This window comes from Podarcis filfolensis (assembly GCF_964270895.1).
Source record: "Podarcis filfolensis genome assembly, chromosome: Z".
NCBI lineage: Eukaryota > Metazoa > Chordata > Lepidosauria > Squamata > Lacertidae > Podarcis > Podarcis filfolensis.
Window position 1 is genome coordinate 20536128 of NC_139617.1, and position 19159 is coordinate 20555286.

The 19159-nt window shown below is 41.9% G+C and overlaps 1 protein-coding gene across 1 annotated transcript in view; it reads left to right on the plus strand.

Moving 5' to 3' along the window:
• The window catches only part of POF1B (POF1B actin binding protein), a 42323-nt gene extending 24805 nt beyond the window's left edge, over positions 1-17518 (plus strand). Inside the window, exons 5-15 of the mRNA XM_083595968.1 lie at positions 1147-1277; positions 1862-1889; positions 3160-3234; positions 4563-4655; positions 5673-5786; positions 5983-6135; positions 8196-8306; positions 9290-9418; positions 11196-11272; positions 12431-12545; positions 14488-17518. Coding sequence (XP_083452094.1) covers positions 1147-1277; positions 1862-1889; positions 3160-3234; positions 4563-4655; positions 5673-5786; positions 5983-6135; positions 8196-8306; positions 9290-9418; positions 11196-11272; positions 12431-12545; positions 14488-14508 — 1047 coding nt within the window. The 3' untranslated portion in view covers positions 14509-17518. The remainder of the gene's footprint in view (positions 1-1146; positions 1278-1861; positions 1890-3159; positions 3235-4562; positions 4656-5672; positions 5787-5982; positions 6136-8195; positions 8307-9289; positions 9419-11195; positions 11273-12430; positions 12546-14487) is intronic.
• The last annotated feature ends 1641 nt before the right edge of the window (positions 17519-19159 follow it).

Genomic DNA, 19159 nt, shown 5'->3' on the forward strand with positions numbered 1-19159 from the left:
AATTATGAAACCAAACGTACTAAGGTGGAGCGCTTGCGGGCAGAGAGGAGAAGACTGGATTCTAATAACATGAATTAAATACAGGACATGCCAACAGGCCTTAGGCCCCCCAGGAGGTCAAATGCACATTGTGGGAACAGCTGGAATTGAAGCTGGTGGCTTTCCTAAGCCTATACTGCTGCTTTTATTCTGGTGTGTCTGGGGGGTGGGAGAGAAGAAATGGAGTCTAATAAGGATGAATCATTTTCGTCTGTTTTGTCTCCTCTCTCTCACACAAAGTTTTTAGCTGACTAGGCTTGTTTCAATGAGCCTCTGGGGGTTCTGGCTATAGTTCTTTACTTTTGCATCTTCTCTTCACCTTTCCTCCACAAAGTTGGAGCTCACATCCTCTGAGAGTAGGATTTTATTTTATGATTTAAAATTTCTTATAGCTCAACTTCCAGGGTACACTGCCTCACAAGGCACACAAAAAAATAAATAAAACATCAGCCCATGAATACAGCAAATTAAATATTTAACCATTAGTTTTAAGCTAGCAGCAGCTAAAGAATATTAGACACAGGGCATTAAGCAAATGCAAGCTGGAATCAGCATGCATGGAGAGTTCTTATGTGTGATGAGCCTTTATGTACTTCCCGGGGGAGGTGTTCCAGAAATGTGGGGCCACCACTGAGAAGACCCCATTCCAGACACCAATCCTAAGGGTTTCACCAGCAGACCAGAGAGCAAACCTTGGATATAATTAGGCAATAATTAGTCATAATGATTTTACAGTGCATGCGGGTCCTTTTCATCTCTAGCAAAGTTCCTCTTTCCAGTTTGCTCATGCACATTTTTCATTCTGTATTGGCTCTCTGGTGGTCGCATGTACCGTATTGCTTCAGACTGCCATTTCTTTTGTGTTTCCAGTACTTAATTGAATATCTTCTTTTCCGAACAAGACTCTTTAAAAGGAAATTCTTATACAGTCTGGGTGTCTGTACTGAAATTGTTTTTAAGTATGTTTTAATTGTTGACATTTTTCTCTTAATCACATTGGGATGTTGTTGCTGTTGTTTTAAAGAACGATTGCAAATGCCCCAAATCATTTCCCACATTCATGGGCAAAGCAGACCCTAAAGCGGTCTTTTATTTGTCTCCCACCAGGTGAAATGTGTTTATGAAGTAAATGATCACTTGGACTCTCGGTTCTTTGGCGAGCTCCTGGCAGAACTGCACCGCAAGAGCAGCGAACTCTATAGCTGTTTACTCCAGCATATTGAGAAGCTAGGTGGAAGGTAACTTTGTGCTTACCCCTATTTCTGGTGCTCTGGGAATCTTAGGAATGTTAGTCAGAGTTTTATAGATGGAAGGAGGGATGGTCGTTTCAGCTGCATTCTGCAACTCCATTCTGCTTGCAAGTAATTAACCATTTGATTGCCTGTTTTTTGAGAAACTCTGTGAATTTAGAAAGCAGAAGGTTACAAATTCTGAATTTGAATATGAGTCTCCCCAGTTCTGCAACCAGTCACATAATCCAAGTTTCATGATTGGAGCATGTTGTGAATTTTTTTTTGATTGTATACATTATGGAGCCCTTCTGCAAATAGGCACAGTTAATGAACAGTTGGACTGTGTGCATGTGTGTGTGTATTTTGAATGGTGTGTGTTTCTTGTTTATAAATGTATGCATTTTGTCTGCTTCTGTCTGCATTTGCAGCTATAGGAACGAAAAGGTTATATTTTAGAATGAAAGATTACCTCTTATCTGAATCACCCAAATGGACTTTAAAGAAATGTTGAAAACATTACACAGCTGGCTAATGAAAATTATGTGCATTTGGAAATACTCTGTGCTAATGATGTCCTGTTTTTCTTACAGGAGATATGAAATCGACTCTCTGAATCAAGTAAGTACTCCTAAAGATTTTTAGTATCCTCCATCAGTTGTCCATGGCTGCAGTCCAGTGAATCTCACAACAAATACCCTGAACTTGTACAGACATTACCTAACCATAGTTAGCTACCTTACACCTGGTCAAGAACCCAAATATAAGTGAAACCAGCGTTTTTGATTGCTTGAATTAAGCCCTAGCCTCTGGAGGGATGTGTGGAGACACATATAATAGTAATGCCTACTTGCCAAATTGCAAGCAGAAAGGCTGAAGAGGTAGGGAAAGTGCCTTAGCCATGGTTTCTTAATGTAAACCATGGAAAGCAAACCTGTTTCTCACAATGGTTTGTGATCAGTCATTAAACCACGGTTAGGTGTTCAAACTAAGCTTCCTTAAATGATTAAGAAATCATAGGTGGGTTATATATTCTATAACATATTTCTATCATAATCCCACTTTATCAAAATGATGGGCAAAAACTATTTCCACATTGAGCAGATTGAGTGTGCAAAAGATTTAGTGGTCGCCATGCTCTTAGCAAGTTGTAGATAATGAGCTTGCCAAAAGTATACAGGCTGTGTCCTCCATTGCATGCTAGGCCTGTAACCAAACATTTTGCAGGAAGGCCGCTGTAAAGTTGATGAATACTTTAATTGCTTAAGTCCATCAGTTGCTGAAAACTTGTGACATTTTCTTCTTTGCTTGGTTGAAGAAAAAGGCTACACAGGTTCTTCACAAGGAACTCCTCTTTTCAGTACAATCCCTAAGTGTGCACTTCACTAATTACTGAGGTGTAAGCTCTCTAATGAGGGTGAACCACAAGGTCCCTTGATGCCTCAGAGATACTGCGCTTTCCAGTCCTCACAGCCCTTTTACCAGAAGAAGCTAATTGTGTTGGGTGGAGCTGCTTCACTAGTGTAATGGCAGGCGGGTTGCTGTTGCCTCCTGGGAGGTACAAGGGTGTGGGGAGGTCCCCTAATGCAGATGCACCAGCAAGAGCACTATATTGGCTCTGCCAGGGTGCTTGCACCGTGCTGCCCTGTCTCTCTCCTTTCTAGCAAGCAACAGTGACTAACCTGCCAGAGAGTTAGCATAGTTAGCCCCACCTGGCATTTAACTCTAATAGGCAACAAGAGTCTGTTGCCATTCTACTTTCTGTGTCTTTCAGTTGCTCATAATATTTTGTGCTTGTTCCATGATTATTATTTTTTTGCTGCTATCAATAAATGAGAACCAGGTCTAATACTCACTCTGTCTTTTTTGTCTCTTGTTACTAAATTAATAGACGGAAGATATTGAGAGTTTGATTCCTAAAGGGATTTCTGAATCAACAAAGCAACAAATCCGTTATCTCCTGGAGGTAGGGCATTCCGTATGTGGGCGTGAGGTGGAAAGTAATCTGCAAAAACTAAAAGGGAATGTTTCCTGGCTTTGTGTTATGAAAACACTTAAAAAAATATACCATCGTTCTCATCTGCAGCGACTTGTCTGAACAAATCAACAGATTCCATTGTGGATGCTGATCCATGCTTTACATATGTGATTTGAAAATGCCAGGTTTCTCCCTAGTCTTATTTTGTATTCTTTATTTTAACTTCTAAGCATGCAATAATCAGAACATATTTTTAAACAAGCAACAGCGAACTCTGGACAAATTTAAAATTATAACCAGGAATCAGATATTAGCTAGAAAGAACTCTTTTGTGCATGCATGTGTGCATATAATAGGCAGGAAGAACGCTATATCTTTAGGGAGGGGTGTTGGGATTACAAGCCCGTATAAATTCTATAAATCAAACCAATTCGCAACAAAAGTGTAAATAAAATAAAAATCAGCAAGGGGGAGGTCTTACCTACTTTGAATTTTAGGGATGTACACCAGCTAGAGCTGGGGGAGAATTTCACTCTAATTCACAGTATCCAAAACAATATGAGGACCAAAACACAGCTATTCTTTCCAATGTGCAGTTCTTCAAATTTTGCAACACAGTTGCCTAGCTAAGTGCCAAGCACAAAAATGTATATACTAGGGTAAAGTGTGCATAGACATGCATTTATAAGTGAAAGTAACATACATGAATGTACTTTGTAAGGCGGAAACACTCTGCAAAAATGTGTACATTGGATACAGATTTGCCCATCTCTTACAGCAACCATAAGATTCAGTTCAGATCCTTATTCAGTGCTTTGGAAAACACCCTGATTTGCTTTGAAGCACTCCATAGGCAGATATAGATTGGGTTCTGAATCTGAATCCCATTTCTGAAAAATGAAAAGTTGTACTTCTCTCATTCAATATTAAAAATGATGTAGACTTTTTAAATTTCCCCATGATGTTGAATGGGCTATATAATTTTTCTTCTTTTTGGCAGAACTTGTTGAAATTGGCTTGCCTTGTATAGCTCTTACTAAGAGGATAAAACCTGCTACATCCCAGACAAACAGATGCAAGGGTGTTGTTTTTTTACTGGGCACCTTAAACTTGTTTTATTTTGAATTAATGGGTTGTATCCAGTGTTAGTTCTACTCAGAGAAGACCAATAGAAAATAATGGACTTTGCTAACTTAGGTAGATTAATTTTAATGGGATTATTCTGAGTAGAACTTAGTTGGAGTAACTAGATTATTTTGCTTCTCTGAAATGACCCTAAAATTTACTTTTCCTTTCTCTCCCCCCTTCTTTCCTAGATGAGAGTAACAGCTGATAAGTCAATGAGGCTTGTCCTTGCTACATTCAGCAACCTTCGAGAAGAGCTTGTTCATCTTCAGGATGACTTAGGGGTGAGTGGCTGTCCTGGTTAGTCTGTGTCCAAATGTATTGATTAGTTCATCAGTTGGTATACAAGACTGGGATTCCCAAATCTACTTAGGGTGCAACCACCAGAATTGTTGACCCCTGCCCCTGCTTGCATGGCAGACCCTTCTACTGTACACTATCTGCTTTTGAAACCCTCCTTGACTTCAAAAGACCACTGTCACGTGACATGTTCTTGATAAACACAATTTTTCCTTTGTCCAATTGGGCAGAGGCAAGTGACTTCAGCATTTCCAAATGAAACTTCGTGTTAGCTGTTTCTTCTCAAGCATTTTGTAGGAACTTGTCATCTTCATTTTTGGGTGATCAAATCAAAGGCTACGGATGCTTTATGGTCCTCTCTGAGAGAGACCCTTAGGCACGCACTGTAGCAATTCCTCAGAAGCGAGTCCTTCACTGAGAAGTTGAGTTTGCTACCTCTCCTCTTCCCTCCTCTTCCCTTTTTCCTTTAATGCTGTTTCTTTTAGATATGTGGGCAAGGGCTGCCTTGTTTTAATTGATTGCATATAAGCCACTCTGGGAGCTTCTTCAGCCGAAGTGCAGAGTACAGATGTTATCTAAATAAGTAAATAAAATACATACCAAAAGAGAACCTTTGCCTCCCCCCCAAAGGTTCCTAGTCCTCCCAGCTCTTTTTTGGGATATAGTCCCCTTGGACCAGTATGTGACTGAGCTGCAGTTGCTTATGGAACAGTGGTATGTGCCCCTATTCTGCTGTCCTTCAAACTGTGTTTTTGAACCACTTCCTGGCTTCCTGGCTACTATCCAAATCACCTGAGAGATTTTTAGCTTTGGGCCCAGTAAGGAGGAATTTCAGGTTTGTCTCTACACTTTGCAATAAACATGTTAGTTTCCCCATTAGAATTCTTGGTCCTGCGCATCCACCATCATAGCAGCATAGGCCGACCTGAATTTTCAAAATTGTCATCTGAATTTTCAAAAAAAATAAAATCCTTTTCGTAATGAGCATTTTGCTTTCACAGAAACTGGAAACCGACAAAGTGCTGCTTGAGAAAGACCTGGCTTTTAAAGAGTCCCAAGTAAAGGAGTATGAAACCCTTCTGGAATCGGTGCGAGAGAATAATCGCCAACAGCAGGTAGGTTTGCATGCTTATCGGACTGAAACAATAAATCTTAGTGGACCTGAGTTGAGCCTCAGGAGCATGTTAAGAGTGCCTGCCCTGAGGATCAAAGTACTTTGGTGGTAGGGGGTATGCAAGGTACAGCATTCCCAGTGGTAAATTGGCCCCAGGTTGTCTAAGCTGACCTGCTTCCTGCCATGTGTGTTCACAGCAAGCCCTCAGGGAGTACACTCTGAAGTGCCGCTCGCTGGAAGAGCAGCTCCTCTCTCTCCGGCACAACGACGGAGACCGAGAGTTCCGGCTGAAAGACCTGGAATACAGCAAGCGAGCCTTGGAGCAAGAAATCCAGAATCTGAGACTCCAGGTAAAGACAGGCCTTTGTTTCTATTAACGTGTGGCCTAATGACGAGTGACTGGGCCTCCCCAGCCCTAGTTCAGTAATCTAACCCAGGCACAGGGAACCTTTTATTGTTATTTTTTGTCCTGCCAAGGGCCTCATTCACTTGGAAGGAATGAGGGTCAAGGGTTGTGTACTGGCACTTGGGGGGTGGGGGACAATTGCCAAAATTGGTAGGTGCTGGAGCCCAAAATGGGTGGGTCGCCCTTTTCTCTCTCTCATGCGCTTTCTGCTGCTCCCTTCATAGGGACGGAGGAATGCTGCCTTGAGCATAGGCCCATCCAGCTCAATATTCCCTGCACTCAAATTTGGAGCTATACTTGACAAATCTGATTAAGTTGACAGTTTACTTGGACTTTGTGATTTTAACTCACTTGCAAAGTACTCATTCTGTGTGCCTTATTTCATAATTTTGTTTTTCACCTTTTAACTTTTGTCTGTTGATGTAATCGTTCTCTCTGTTTTATGTGCATTATAAAATGAAATACTGATAATAAACTTTGCAAGGGGGGGGATGCTGCCGACACTGGCTGACAGCAGTGCTCCAGAGTTTCATACAGTGGCACCCCCCAGCTTTATCTCAATGGGGTGAACGTTGGATCTGAGATCTTCTGCATGCAAAGCAGAGCATGCAAAGAGAGCCCTCCTATCTTTCTCATTCTGCCACCCCGTTTTCTCCCTCGTTGGCACCCACATGAAACTGGGCTTGAGAGCTGCATGTAGATGAGAGGCTTCAGGTTGCCCCCCTGTGGTCTAAGGGCTATGCTACAACCATGAGCCAGAAATCAGTGAATACTTGCTATTTTCTGGTTAAACCAGCAAGATAGGCAGGATAGGCAGAGAAGCCTTTTATGGCCTTCTGGTGATGAGAATTACACCATCCTCTGCATAAGAACATAAGAAAAGCCTGGCTGCTGGATCAGGCTAATGGTCCTTCTGCTTCAGCATCCTCTTCTCAACAGTGCTCAGGTCTAGGTGTTCCTGGTTCTAGCCACAGGAGCTTCTGATGCGTCCAGTTAATTAAAAAAAGGGAACGTGGTGTGGTTTGAAAACAAGTAAAATCTATATTGGAGAACCCTTGGCAAACTGCTGCTGGTCAGCAGGCAGTTCTAGGCTGCAAGTAGCAATAAAAGAAGGTAAGAAGAGCCTACTGGATCAAGCCAATAGCCCAACTAGTCCAGCATCCTGTTCTCACAGTGGCCAATCAGATGCATGCGGGAAACCCACAAGCAGGACTCAAGCTCAAGATCCTTCTCCCTCGTGTGGTTTCCAGCAACTGGTATTCAAAAGCATCATTTCCTCTGCCTGTGGAGGCAGCCATCTTAATTGATAGCCACTGCCAGGGATAGCCTTTATCCTCCACGAATTTGTCCAGTCTTCTTTTAACACCTTCCAAGTTTGTGGCCATGACCACCTTCGTTAGGAGTGAACTCAGTGAGTTCAACTATGCGCCATGTGAAGAAGAAAAGGTAAAGGGACCCCTGACCGTTAGGTCCAGTTGTGGATGACTCTGGGGTTGCAGCGCTCATCTTGCTCTATAGGCCGAGGGAGCTGGCGTACAGCTTCCGGGTCATGTGGCCAGCATGACTAAGCTGCTTCTGGCGAACCAGAGCAGCACATGGAAACGCTGTTTACCTTCCCGCCGGAGCGGTATCTATTTATCTACTTGCACTTTGACGTGCTTTTGAACTGCTAGGTTGGCAGGAGCAGGGACTGAGCAACGGGAGCTCACCCTGTCACGGGGCTTCGAACCGCTGACCTTCTGATCAGCAAGCCCTAGGCTCTGTGGTTTAACCCACAGCGCCACCCGCATCCCTTTTGTGTGAAGAAGTACTTTCTTTTATATGTCCCGACTCTTCCAACGTTCAGCTTCCTTGGGTGATGCGAGAGAGGGAGATGAGGGAAATTTCTTTGAACATCAGTTTTGTGACGGAAGCTATTTCCATGTCAGTGAAAGTGACCCTGCTTTTTATCATCTGTGCCGTTTGCAAAAGTCAAACTAAATTAAACATTTTGCTCTTGCACAGGCTTCCTCTAACACTCCAGGCCAGACCACCGTTGATGAACTATCCAGCCGCTATGTGGAGATGATCAACCAGCTTAGAGAGGATAAGGACAGGGAGATCCGCAACCTCAGGGTATGTCAGCTTTCCTTGTGGGGACACCACAGGGGGAGAAATTCCATATCGAACCTCTCCAAGCACACCTCTGCGTTTGTACAGCTCAGGGCCACAGTGGTTGTGGCATCGGGAAATCAGTGATTGAACTGCCTGCTTTCTAAAATTATTCCTACTATTAAAAAGGTTAATGGCAGCCAGTGGGATGCTATTAACCTTTTTAATAGTAAGAATAATGGGCACTGGCAGTGTTGTTTAGCCCTGTCCCTTTATATCATTTTTGCCTTTTAAATTGCCCTCCACCCGAAGCTGCTACCTGCTCCATGGAACAAATAGCAGCTTCAAGGAAAAGAGATTTTAATCAGGGGGGTGCAATGAGCGCAGTGGGTCGACCCCTTCCATATGCATAGCCCCAGTTAGTTTTAAACACACAATTACTATTGCACATTAGAAAACCCAGAAGGACAGCTGAACCACAAATCTCCCGATGTCACTGGGGGTGTGAAAATTCTTGCTGCTCGCTATGAATGCTGGCAGTAGCATCTTATTAATCGTTGTTTTTTATTCTGAGGTTTGTAAGCCTCTGGGTGGGTGTCATCGGGTCCAAAGGGTGAGGTATTTTTATTTAGATTAAGTTGTTTTTTATTGTATCCTTTGCTGAAAGTTTCAATGAAAATACATTAAAAAAAAAAGGTGGGGTACCAGTATTTTAATAAGCAACAAAATAAAGAGTACCAGTGTTAAAAAATAAAATTTAAGTTAGTAGTTTTGCTTGTTTTTGCAACAACAACCCTTTATGAAAGGGGGTTAGTATTATTGTAACCACACTGCAGAGGAGGTGAGATTCATAGTGGAGACTCCCTACATTTGCTCTGGAAATCCTGGCTTTCCCATATTCTCCAGTTCCATTCCTTGACTTTTTATTGCTTGCCTTTTTTTTATTGTTTTCTTTAAAAAAAATAAATCTGTATCTGAGCATGTGACCTGCTGTTCTTGTTTTCTAGTCCAAATTATGTGAATTCCAGCGGGATTTTTCAAGGAAGCAGGGGAGTGACACTGACCTCCAGATTAGACTGCAAGACCTGACTTTAAGGCTGGAAGAGAGAGATGCCACATTGAAGCAGTTGGAAGATGTAAGTAGTGCTGCTTTGCAGACCGTGGTGCAATAGGCAGTTATTTGGAACTGCCCAGGCAGTCTCCCCCACTTTTATTTTTATTATTATTAAATTTCTTTACCAATCTTCATTCAAGGATCACAGGGTGGTTCACAAGATAAAAACACAAAAATACAGAACATGGTAACAGACCGAAATAATACGCCCCCCCCCCCCAGTTCAAAAGACCATAGGTTGTTTAATTAGCCAAAAGCTATGTTTTAGGAACATAGAATCATAGAAATGTAGAGTTGGAAGGGGCCACAAGGATCCTGTAGTCCAATCCCCTGCAATGCAGGAATCTTTTGCCCATCGTGGGGCTTGAACCCACAAGGCTGAGATTAAGAGTCTCATGCTGTACCGGCTGAGCTATCCAGGAAGCTGCCTTCTACTGAGTCAGACCATTAGTTTGTTGCTTGGCTGTGGTACACCTAGGTTTCAGGGAGAGGTCTCTCCCAGTCCTACCTGGAGATGCGAGGGATTGAACTTGGGAACTTCTGTATCCAAGGCAGATGCTCTACCATGGAGCTATGACCCTTCCCCAAAGAGAAGGTTTTCCTGCTCCCTCTCTTGATTCCTTAATGCAAGCAGATAAATCAAGGAATAGCCCATGTTGCATGATCTGGAGTGCTTTCATGATAACTGCTCAGTACTTTGAGTTCCCAGTCTTTCATTTGTCTACATGCTCAGCAACACAAGGTTTGTACACCTGCATGGAGGTTGACAGGCACACCAGTACAGAGCAGAAGTCTCAAGAGTTTTCCATTTCTCCAGTCTGCCTTCTTCTTCTTCCTTGTGAGATAATTTGGCATTTAGTAAGCATTCTGTAAACATTCATATCCATCCTTGGCTCAGTGATAGAGCATCTGCTAGCACAGAGGAAATCCCAAGGTCATTCTTCAGGCAAGACTGGGAATGTTCCCTATCTGAAACCTTGGAGAACCATTGCTAGTCAGTATTGATTAGCGTGGCACCCAGCTTAACACCCCAAACTCATAACAATACTGAGGCAGATGGGCCAATGTTCTGGCTTGGTCAAAGGAGCCCAGTTAAGAATGTTATTGATATAAATGTGTTGAATGATACAAGCAAAGCCCACTAAGGGATAGCAAACAGAATACCACTATGTAAACAACGCAGCAGTTTTCCAAACACACAGTGAGATCTCCAGGATTCAAACTCATTTTGCACTTGTTCAACAAATGGGTGGCAGCTATTAACCTCTTATTGCTTTAATTTCTTCTTCCTGTTAAGGAAATGCTGTTGCTGTGAATCCTGAAAACATATTATTGTAAAAATCACCCACTGCATAATATGGAGTATACAATATAAGACCATGGTCCAAAATATAAATGGAATACCTATTGAATTATATTATACATGCATCTCAATGCAACCCCTGATGTTCCCAAGGTGCCTTAGTTTGGCCTGGTTCAGGCATGTGTGTGTGTGTATCAGCCTACTAAGCCCCGAAATACATAGGTCTTGTGCCTCCATCCTCCATCCTTATGCCATTCCTTCCTTCTTCTTCTTCCATTCAACATTTCCTGGCTAATTAACCATAGTTCAGCGACCTCTTGATCGATATCCCAATGTGAAGTGTTCTTTAGTCATGACAAGCCTCTACCTTTCAAAGAACTGGATTTTACTTGTGATCATCACTGTGTTAATGCCTTGATAAAGATTTTGAGTGAAATAGCCTTTTTTAAAAATATCTCTCTCTCTCTCCCTCTCTCTCTCTCTCTCTCTCTCTCAGGAAATCTTCAGATTGAAACAAGAAAAACTAGCAAACAATTCATCCCAAGGAGTAACAAAGACTATCATCACTAAAAAGTAAGGGCACTGCATGCAACTCTTTTTCTTTCTGTCTGTCTCTCTTGTGCTGCAGGTGTGTGCAATGCTTTACAGCAGGAGTGGGGAACCTTGAGCCCATTTGGTTCTCCATTTGACTCTCCATTTGGCTCTCCAGGCTGTTTTGGAGAAGCCACACTCACCCGCCCAAAACCTGATGTCACACATAGAGCTGGCACTTATCAGCTGATTTTCAAACTCTTGGGAACCCCATGCAAGGAATTTTGGCAGATGGGCAGGACATCCTACCTGTCAGTCATGTGATAATGGTGTCATGTGACTGGAAGGTGTAATAATAATAATTATTATTTATACCCCACCCATCTGGCTGAGTTTCCCCAGCCACTCTGGGCGGCTTCCAACAGAATAATAATAATAATAATAATAATAATAATAATAATAAATAAAGCGATAAAACATCAAACATTAAAAACTTCCCTAAACAGGGCTGCCTTCAGATGTCTTCTAAAAGTCAGATAGTTGTTAATTTCTTTGACATCTGATGAGAGGATGTTCCACAGGGTAGACACCACTACCAAGACGGCCCTCTGCCTGGTTCCCTGTAACTTGGCTTCTCGCAGTGAGGGAACTGCCAGAAGGCCCTTGGAGCTGGACCTCAGTGTCCGGGCAGAACCATGGGGGGTTCTTCAGGTATACTGGGCCAAGGCTGTTTAGGGCTTTAAAGGTCAGCACCAACACTTTGAATTGTGCTCGGAAATGTACTGGGAAGGATCTGGCTCATGGAGCCAAAAAGATTTCCATTCCTGACCTTACAGAACATAAGAGCTACAAATCCCGGAGTGGTCAATGCCTCCTTTCAGAGAACTCTTAGAATTGTAGCTCTGAACTGGATGGGAGAGTGGGTCTCCTAACAGCTCTCAGCACCTTTAATAATCTACTGATCTCCAAATGCTTTGGGGGAAGCCAAGACTATTGCCATGGTATAAGAGTGCTTTAAATGTATCATGCGGATCTGATGCCAGAATGTTTTGCACACTATAGGTAAAGGTAAAGGTAAAGGTACCCCTGCCCGTACGGGCCAGTCGTGACCGACTCTGGGATTGCATGCCCATCTCGCTTAATACCACACTATATGTGGTATTAAAATAGAAATGCTGATAGATCCTTTTGAAATTCCAGGTACAGGAATCAGTATCCTATCCTTGGCCTCTTGTCTGATGACTACAATGTCACATCACCTGTAAAGGAATCGCAGACAATTGTAATTGAAAAAACTGGAGAAATGTGGAAGCAGGTAAGTCATCCCTAGGGGAATGTTTGTTCCGGAAGTCACTTAAGAAAGATGTACAGCTACAGTGACTGTTTTTCTGAGCATTATTAATTCTCAGAAAGACAATTCATTTAATTAAGTAATATACTGCTTTGTGCCAAAATGGCTTCTAAGCAGTTTATAACTAAAAATCCATACATCAGTTCTGGCACTTCTCAGGTGGGTTCCGCTGCCATTCTTAAGAGAACAAGGGTGGCGTTCATGGCGAGTTCTGGCACCTCTTTTTCTAGAAAAATAGCATTGCCATGCATAATTAAAATGCACAATAAAACAATTCCACTGAAGCATTCATACGCCTTTAATTAAAATGTAAATAAAGCAAGCCAGTTAAAAAGAATGACATTTAAAAAGCATTTAAAGCAATAAGATGTCAAGTTCAAGTTGTGGGCATGCTTGCCTAAACAAATGTGTCTTCAGGACACAGTAGAATGCCATGGGGCATTTAATATTTCAGCAGGGAGGGCATTCCACAACACTGGTAATACCAGTTAAAGAAACATCTCTGTTACCATATGCCAATATTTATCAGGCCATGGCAAAACTAACTGGGTTTCATGTTGTGGGTGGGCATAGTGGGCTCCCCACAGTTACCTTTTGTGAGGGATATCCTAGGGTTGCCATATTTCAAAAAGTGAAGATCCAGACACAAAAGTTGTTGAGTTGATTTTGGTTTGCCAAAGTTGTTGTGTGAAAAATGAAAAATTGGCAAAAACGACACTGCCAACATGGGTTGCCATATGTCCAGATTTTCCCAGACATTTTGCCGATTTCTTCCTGGACACTGCTTCCTACTACAGTATTCAGGATACCTCTGGGAAATTCTGGACATATGGCAACCCTAGGATTTCCCAGGTGTGGGCAGCAGCCCATATCCAAGATTTCTTCATGGGCAGCCATTTTGGATCAACATAGGAAGCTGCTTTATACCAGGTCAGACCCATGGTCCATCTAGCTTGGTAGTATCTACGTTGACTGGCAGCCGTTCTCCAGGGTTTCAAGGAGGAATCTTTCCCAGCTCTCCCTGGGGATTGAACGTTGGATTATCTACATGTAAAGCTCTGCCGCTCTGCTACCACAGCCCTTCCCCCAAGACATTGTTCTCAGACATTTTTTTTCAGATTGCTGGATATTGTGAACTGGGTTGTAATCTGTTTCAGTGCCCCCCAAACATTATAGGATGCGGCACCCTGGGCTGGGGTGCTGAGGTGAACAATTGGCAGAAATCTGGGATGGCCCTCCCAATGGCATCTGTAGACAAGAGGTAGTGGCAGTGCGGGGAAATTAGGATATATGGAGTGAGACCCAGGTTTTGCCAGCAAAGACTTGCTTGTCATAGATGTATCCCAGTACAGAAAATTTGTGCTAAAAGTTAAAAGGCATATTAATCCTAAATCTTGAGGACAAGGTCCAAATCTTGAAAGTCTGCCCAGCTAGTTCCGCATACCCAATGGGACTTTAGGGTTGTGTTCTTAAACAGCAATTCCCCAGGCTCCGTGGCCAACTGCTTTTGAAACCTTGGGAATTCAAAAGCAGTTTGCAAAATGATTGCAGAAAGACTTCGTGTGCAAAATCAACAACAACAACCCCAGACAACTAAAACTACATAAGAGCAACATTCCCAATTAGATGTTTGAAAAGGGTGTGTTGAAGTTGCCCTTTGCATTCCAGACAGGAAATCTTTCATTTTTCAGTTGATTTTTCTTTCTTTCTTCAAAATGTCGCAAAGTGCCCTTTGCGGTGTTACAGTTTATTTAAACTGATTAGGGCACAAAACCTTAGCTTCTTGCATTTGGTGTATGAAACGAGCTTTCAGAATAAATATCAAATAATCATTATTTTTAAAATCTAATGAATGTATGCAGACGTAGAGCATGAATGATAATGTGTTTTCTTTGTTTTGCAACAGGAGGCCTTTACGGCTGATTAAAGAACTGCTTCCTTTCTTTCAAGTATGAACAAGTTCCCTGGACAAGCCACAGCTGATCAGAGGAGTTCATGTGCAAATGAATGTTGTTACATTATTTTTCTGCTTTTCTTCTTCTCCTATTGATTTTTCAAGTCTGAAGCGCAAAACAGTCACGGTTAGGGGAAAAATGTTACAGGCACACTATATAATGGTGTGTGTGGAATGGGGGGTGTCTTGGCTTTGATTGTTCACATATGAGTGGTTTTCAAACATTCTTCTTCCTTCAGTCTTAATTATATTGGCTCATCAGCAGAGATACTCTGGTGTGTCTTGAAAAGGAGTTTGAGGTGTATGAGTTCATACAAGGGACTGCCAAGTTTGTCCTCCCCATTGACCCATAGGAACAGAGAATGTCACTTAGAATGTACCCAGTTCACTGCAAAGGTGAGTAGCAATGGCTGAATGGTTTTTCAGGAAAGCTTATAAGATGTTAGGAAGCTGCCTTGTACTGAGAGCATTAGTCCATCTCAGTAGTGTTTGAAGTGATTTCAGGTGGGATGCTTCACAGTCAGTCCTACCTGGAGAGGCCAGGAGTTGAACCAGTTGATCTTCTGCGTGCAACGCAGATACTCTAGCACTGAGCTATGAACAGAGCTTTTCATCAAGGGATGCTTGTGTTCCCTCAAATGCAATGTGGCAACTACTATAGCAAATTGTCTTTTGAATGAATTCCCCACCCCCTACTGCCCTATCCTATAATCTCACTGAAAAACAGACACACACAACTCGTTATGCTTTGGATAAAATAAGTTTCTCCTCTCCCTCCCTCTCTCTCTTTTTTCGAAAAGTTCAGGTGTGCCACTTTTGAAATTAATCCATCATGCTGGATAGTTAGCAATGTCTGTGGGCTGACTTCTTCACTTTGCAGTGCAAGGTCAATTGACAAAACTGAACAGTCAGGGTTGAGTTGTATATAGTAAACTTGCTTGCATGATTTTCGTGGTGTCAAAGGGCAGGGGGTGGGGAGCCCGACATGCTGGGGTGTGTGAATTGACTAGAAAGGACCATTTCCCATGGTAGATATCATGGTCAACTTAAGTTGGGAGGTTATTAGCAGGTGTCATTCAGAGAAAATTACATGATGCCTATGCCCATTTTTCAAGTGTGACTTGGAAATGGTGTGATCACACAGTGACCATTTTGGGAGCTTTAAATAGTGCAGAAGTCACACCATGCTCCCCCTCAAGCTAATGCTAATGAAGACCCTCCAACTTGCCTAATCTGGGAAGGTCACAGCTATAGGGTAGTAATGGTGGGTTGTTGTGTTCACTGATAAAACTTGTTAGCCATGCACTTAAACCTCATTGATTTTTCAATCAGATAGAGGGGTGCCTATCTCCATCTGGGCAGTGCTCATTGTAAATAGAAAACTTGTGGGGCAGCATAGCAGGAAGGGTGTGTATGACACTTACCCAGAATCAGCCTAATGATGTGTTTGATGGCAAACACTCATACTGGTGTGTCTGCCAAAATAACATCATGTTTCCTGATTCACATTGGTGTTGCAGCTAGTATTCATGTGGCTGTTTAGCTTTTCCATAAAGCCAATGAGTGTTAAGCACAAGAATGTTGTCACCACTGCCATAATCACTCTTGCAAGGGAATGAGGTGGGCTGATAAAAAGAATAATGAAAATGTGCTTTCGAGGAGTGTGGCTGGTGATTGTTATATCCCAAGGCAGCTATCTTGGGACTAAGCTTTTAAGCAGTTATTATCAAATTTATTTTACCAATTGTGACTGTTATTATTATCTTGATAGCATATAATTTTCTGTTTTGCATGTAGAGCTTTTTGTTTTCTTGTTCAGTCCTCTATACAGTACTGAAAAAAAATGAAACAAACCCCGAGTTTTGCCCAGCAAAGTTGTTTTGTTAACAAAATAACTCCAGTTTTACTCCCACCTAAAATATTGGAACTCTGGACCAGAGTAAACTGTGGTTTACTGTTGTAAATCATCTCAATTTCTGATCCACAAGTAGCATATGCTTTCCCTACCCTTCAATTTTGCATTCCCAGGCAGGCTGCAAAAACAGGTTAATCCACCCGAAGCGAGCTTCCATTTATGCTTTGTTGGCTGCCATTATACCTTGCATTGGCCTATTTATTGGTAAAAATGAGGGCAGCACCCAAAATAGAAATCAGAGAGAGAGAGATGGAGAGACACAATCTGTAGGAGGGGAAAATAATAATCAAGGTTTCCATTTGAAATGCATTAGGTATTTTCTACTTTTTTCCAGAACTTTGAGATTTGCCTCTCTCTTTTTTAAAATCTTTATTTAAAAAAATGTTTTCCCAGATTCTGCAAATTAAAGAGGCATACCCAAGGAGCACCATCAATTAGGAACCCAATAAAATGAACTAAATTGGACAAGAGCACATTCCACACTCTTGAACACTCTTGATCTAGCTTTGAGGGCCTTCTGCCGATTCCCTGTGAGAAGTAAGGTTACAGGGAACCGGGCTGAGGGCCTTCTATGGAATGCCCTTCGATCAGATGTCATGACTTTTAGAAGACATCTGAAGGCAGCCCTGCTCAGGGAAGTTTTTCATGTTTGATGTCGTATTGTGTTTTAATTTGTTGGAAGCTGCCCAGAGTGCCTGGGGAAACCCTGTCAGATGGGCAGCGAATAAATAAATTATTAATAGTATTATTTTTATTATTAGTATTATTATTGGCACACTTCCCAATCATTTCATTAGAACACCAACTGGAGATGTTTGTAGCTCAACTGCAGAGTGGTGTTGGTTATGCAGCTACAAAATAACACTTTACTAGGTTTTTGTAGGGATTTGTTTTGTGGGTACATGGGCGCTCCCTTCCCTCTCTTTTCTCACAGCGTGATGGATGTTGGTCATTTTGGGAGCTGACACATAACAGTCTGTATCTGTATCAATAAGCCCTTAACAGTTTACAGGGGGCAAGCCTACATATATCTTTGTTAAAACAAAATAAATATATTTGTAAGCTTGATTTCTTAGCTGTCGCCTGAAGTTTTTAGATTATTGATGTATGAAGTTGGTAACTCTACGAGATGGTAATATCAAGTATGAAATGTTCTTTTTAAAAGTCAATTATATTTTTTAATTGGGGTGGGCGGATTCAAGTCCCCTGATTTTTTTAACATGTAATACATGTGCTTCAGTGCAGCAGTCTCTAGCAGTAATGGGCTCACTAATGAACAGAACTTGCCTGCAAAGCGCATTTTTCTCCATTTCATGGGGTTTGCCATACACATATCATGAAATACCTTTTTACCTGGAGCTTAGTTCTTCCCACTGAAGTATATGGGACAGGCAGCATCTATACATAACAAAACCTCTTGGCTATGTGGAATAGCCAGAAGTCGCAACATTGCCTAAAGGGCTAACATAATGGACTTTAATATGGGGAAGAGGAAGTCATGAATGGTGGGCAAGATGACCAAACCTTCCGGGCAATTATTGCTTTTTAAAAATGGAGTACAAAAGAGACTAGAGCTATACTGAAATTTCCGCCAGGGACACAACAGGTCCCCACAGGTTTTCACAATGCAAGCTGATATACTCCTAAGGAATCTTGGGGAAGCCATCTCATCTTATCTCCAGAACTGACACATCTAAAGCAACAAAAAGATGAGGTTGTAAATCACAGCTCTGAAGCAATTAAGAAATTAAAGGACTTCACTACGCATCCCTCACATTTTATTTTTACACTGTATTGAAGCTAGTACATACAATTCTCCCAAGTTCAGTAGGTGTTATGGCATAGCCCAGAGCTATGTACCGGTAGCTAACCTCCCCTTAGAAATATGATTTAGTCCTATGCTGATGTGGCTTCTTGGGCAAAATCACCCCAGTTTACTTCTCAACCTTTCTAAAGTTGTTTCAATGTGTGCTACTCAGTTCAAAAATGGTTAGGAGAGTAGGAACATGGTGTATTCACTATTTCTCCCCTTTCACACACAATTCATTCTCCCTGATTGGTCCTAATTATGCATTATTCTGCAGGTATACTTTTGGATTATTATTTTTTTGCAAGCTAGGTGAGGAGGGATTTCTGTCTTTTTTCCCAGGAAAATACAAACAAAAAATGAAATGAAATGATAATTTAAAAAATGAAACAAAACACCACAACCCAATGTATCCTAAAGCATTTTATCCACACTTTGCACACTTGTTTTTTCTAAATAAACTATCTTGTGTGTACATATTTTTGAAACTTGGAATGCTTTGCTGTTACACACACCCACACCCACACTTTCCACAGAAGCACAAACTCCAATACCAGAATTGCTGCTGGAACTTGAATACCGGGAATCCATATACTATTAGTGCTAGGACAAATATCACCCTGTGGCTGAGAATTCACTGAATCCTGGTTTGGAACAGCTAATTCAACTCAACCATGCCTGCAATCCATGGCTCATGTTGCCCTGGGAAGGGAGGCGAGAACGGCTGCACCTGAGGGGAAGAAGGAACATGAGCCTGTTCCAGAATTCAAAACCCTGGCTGGAAGATTAGGAAAGAAGCTGAATCAGCGTCTACTGTAGCCCGTCACCGCTTTTTTTGGAGCTCTTTTTTTTTTAAATGGTCATTTGTAGTTCCCTTGCAATTAAGATAAAAAGAAAACAAA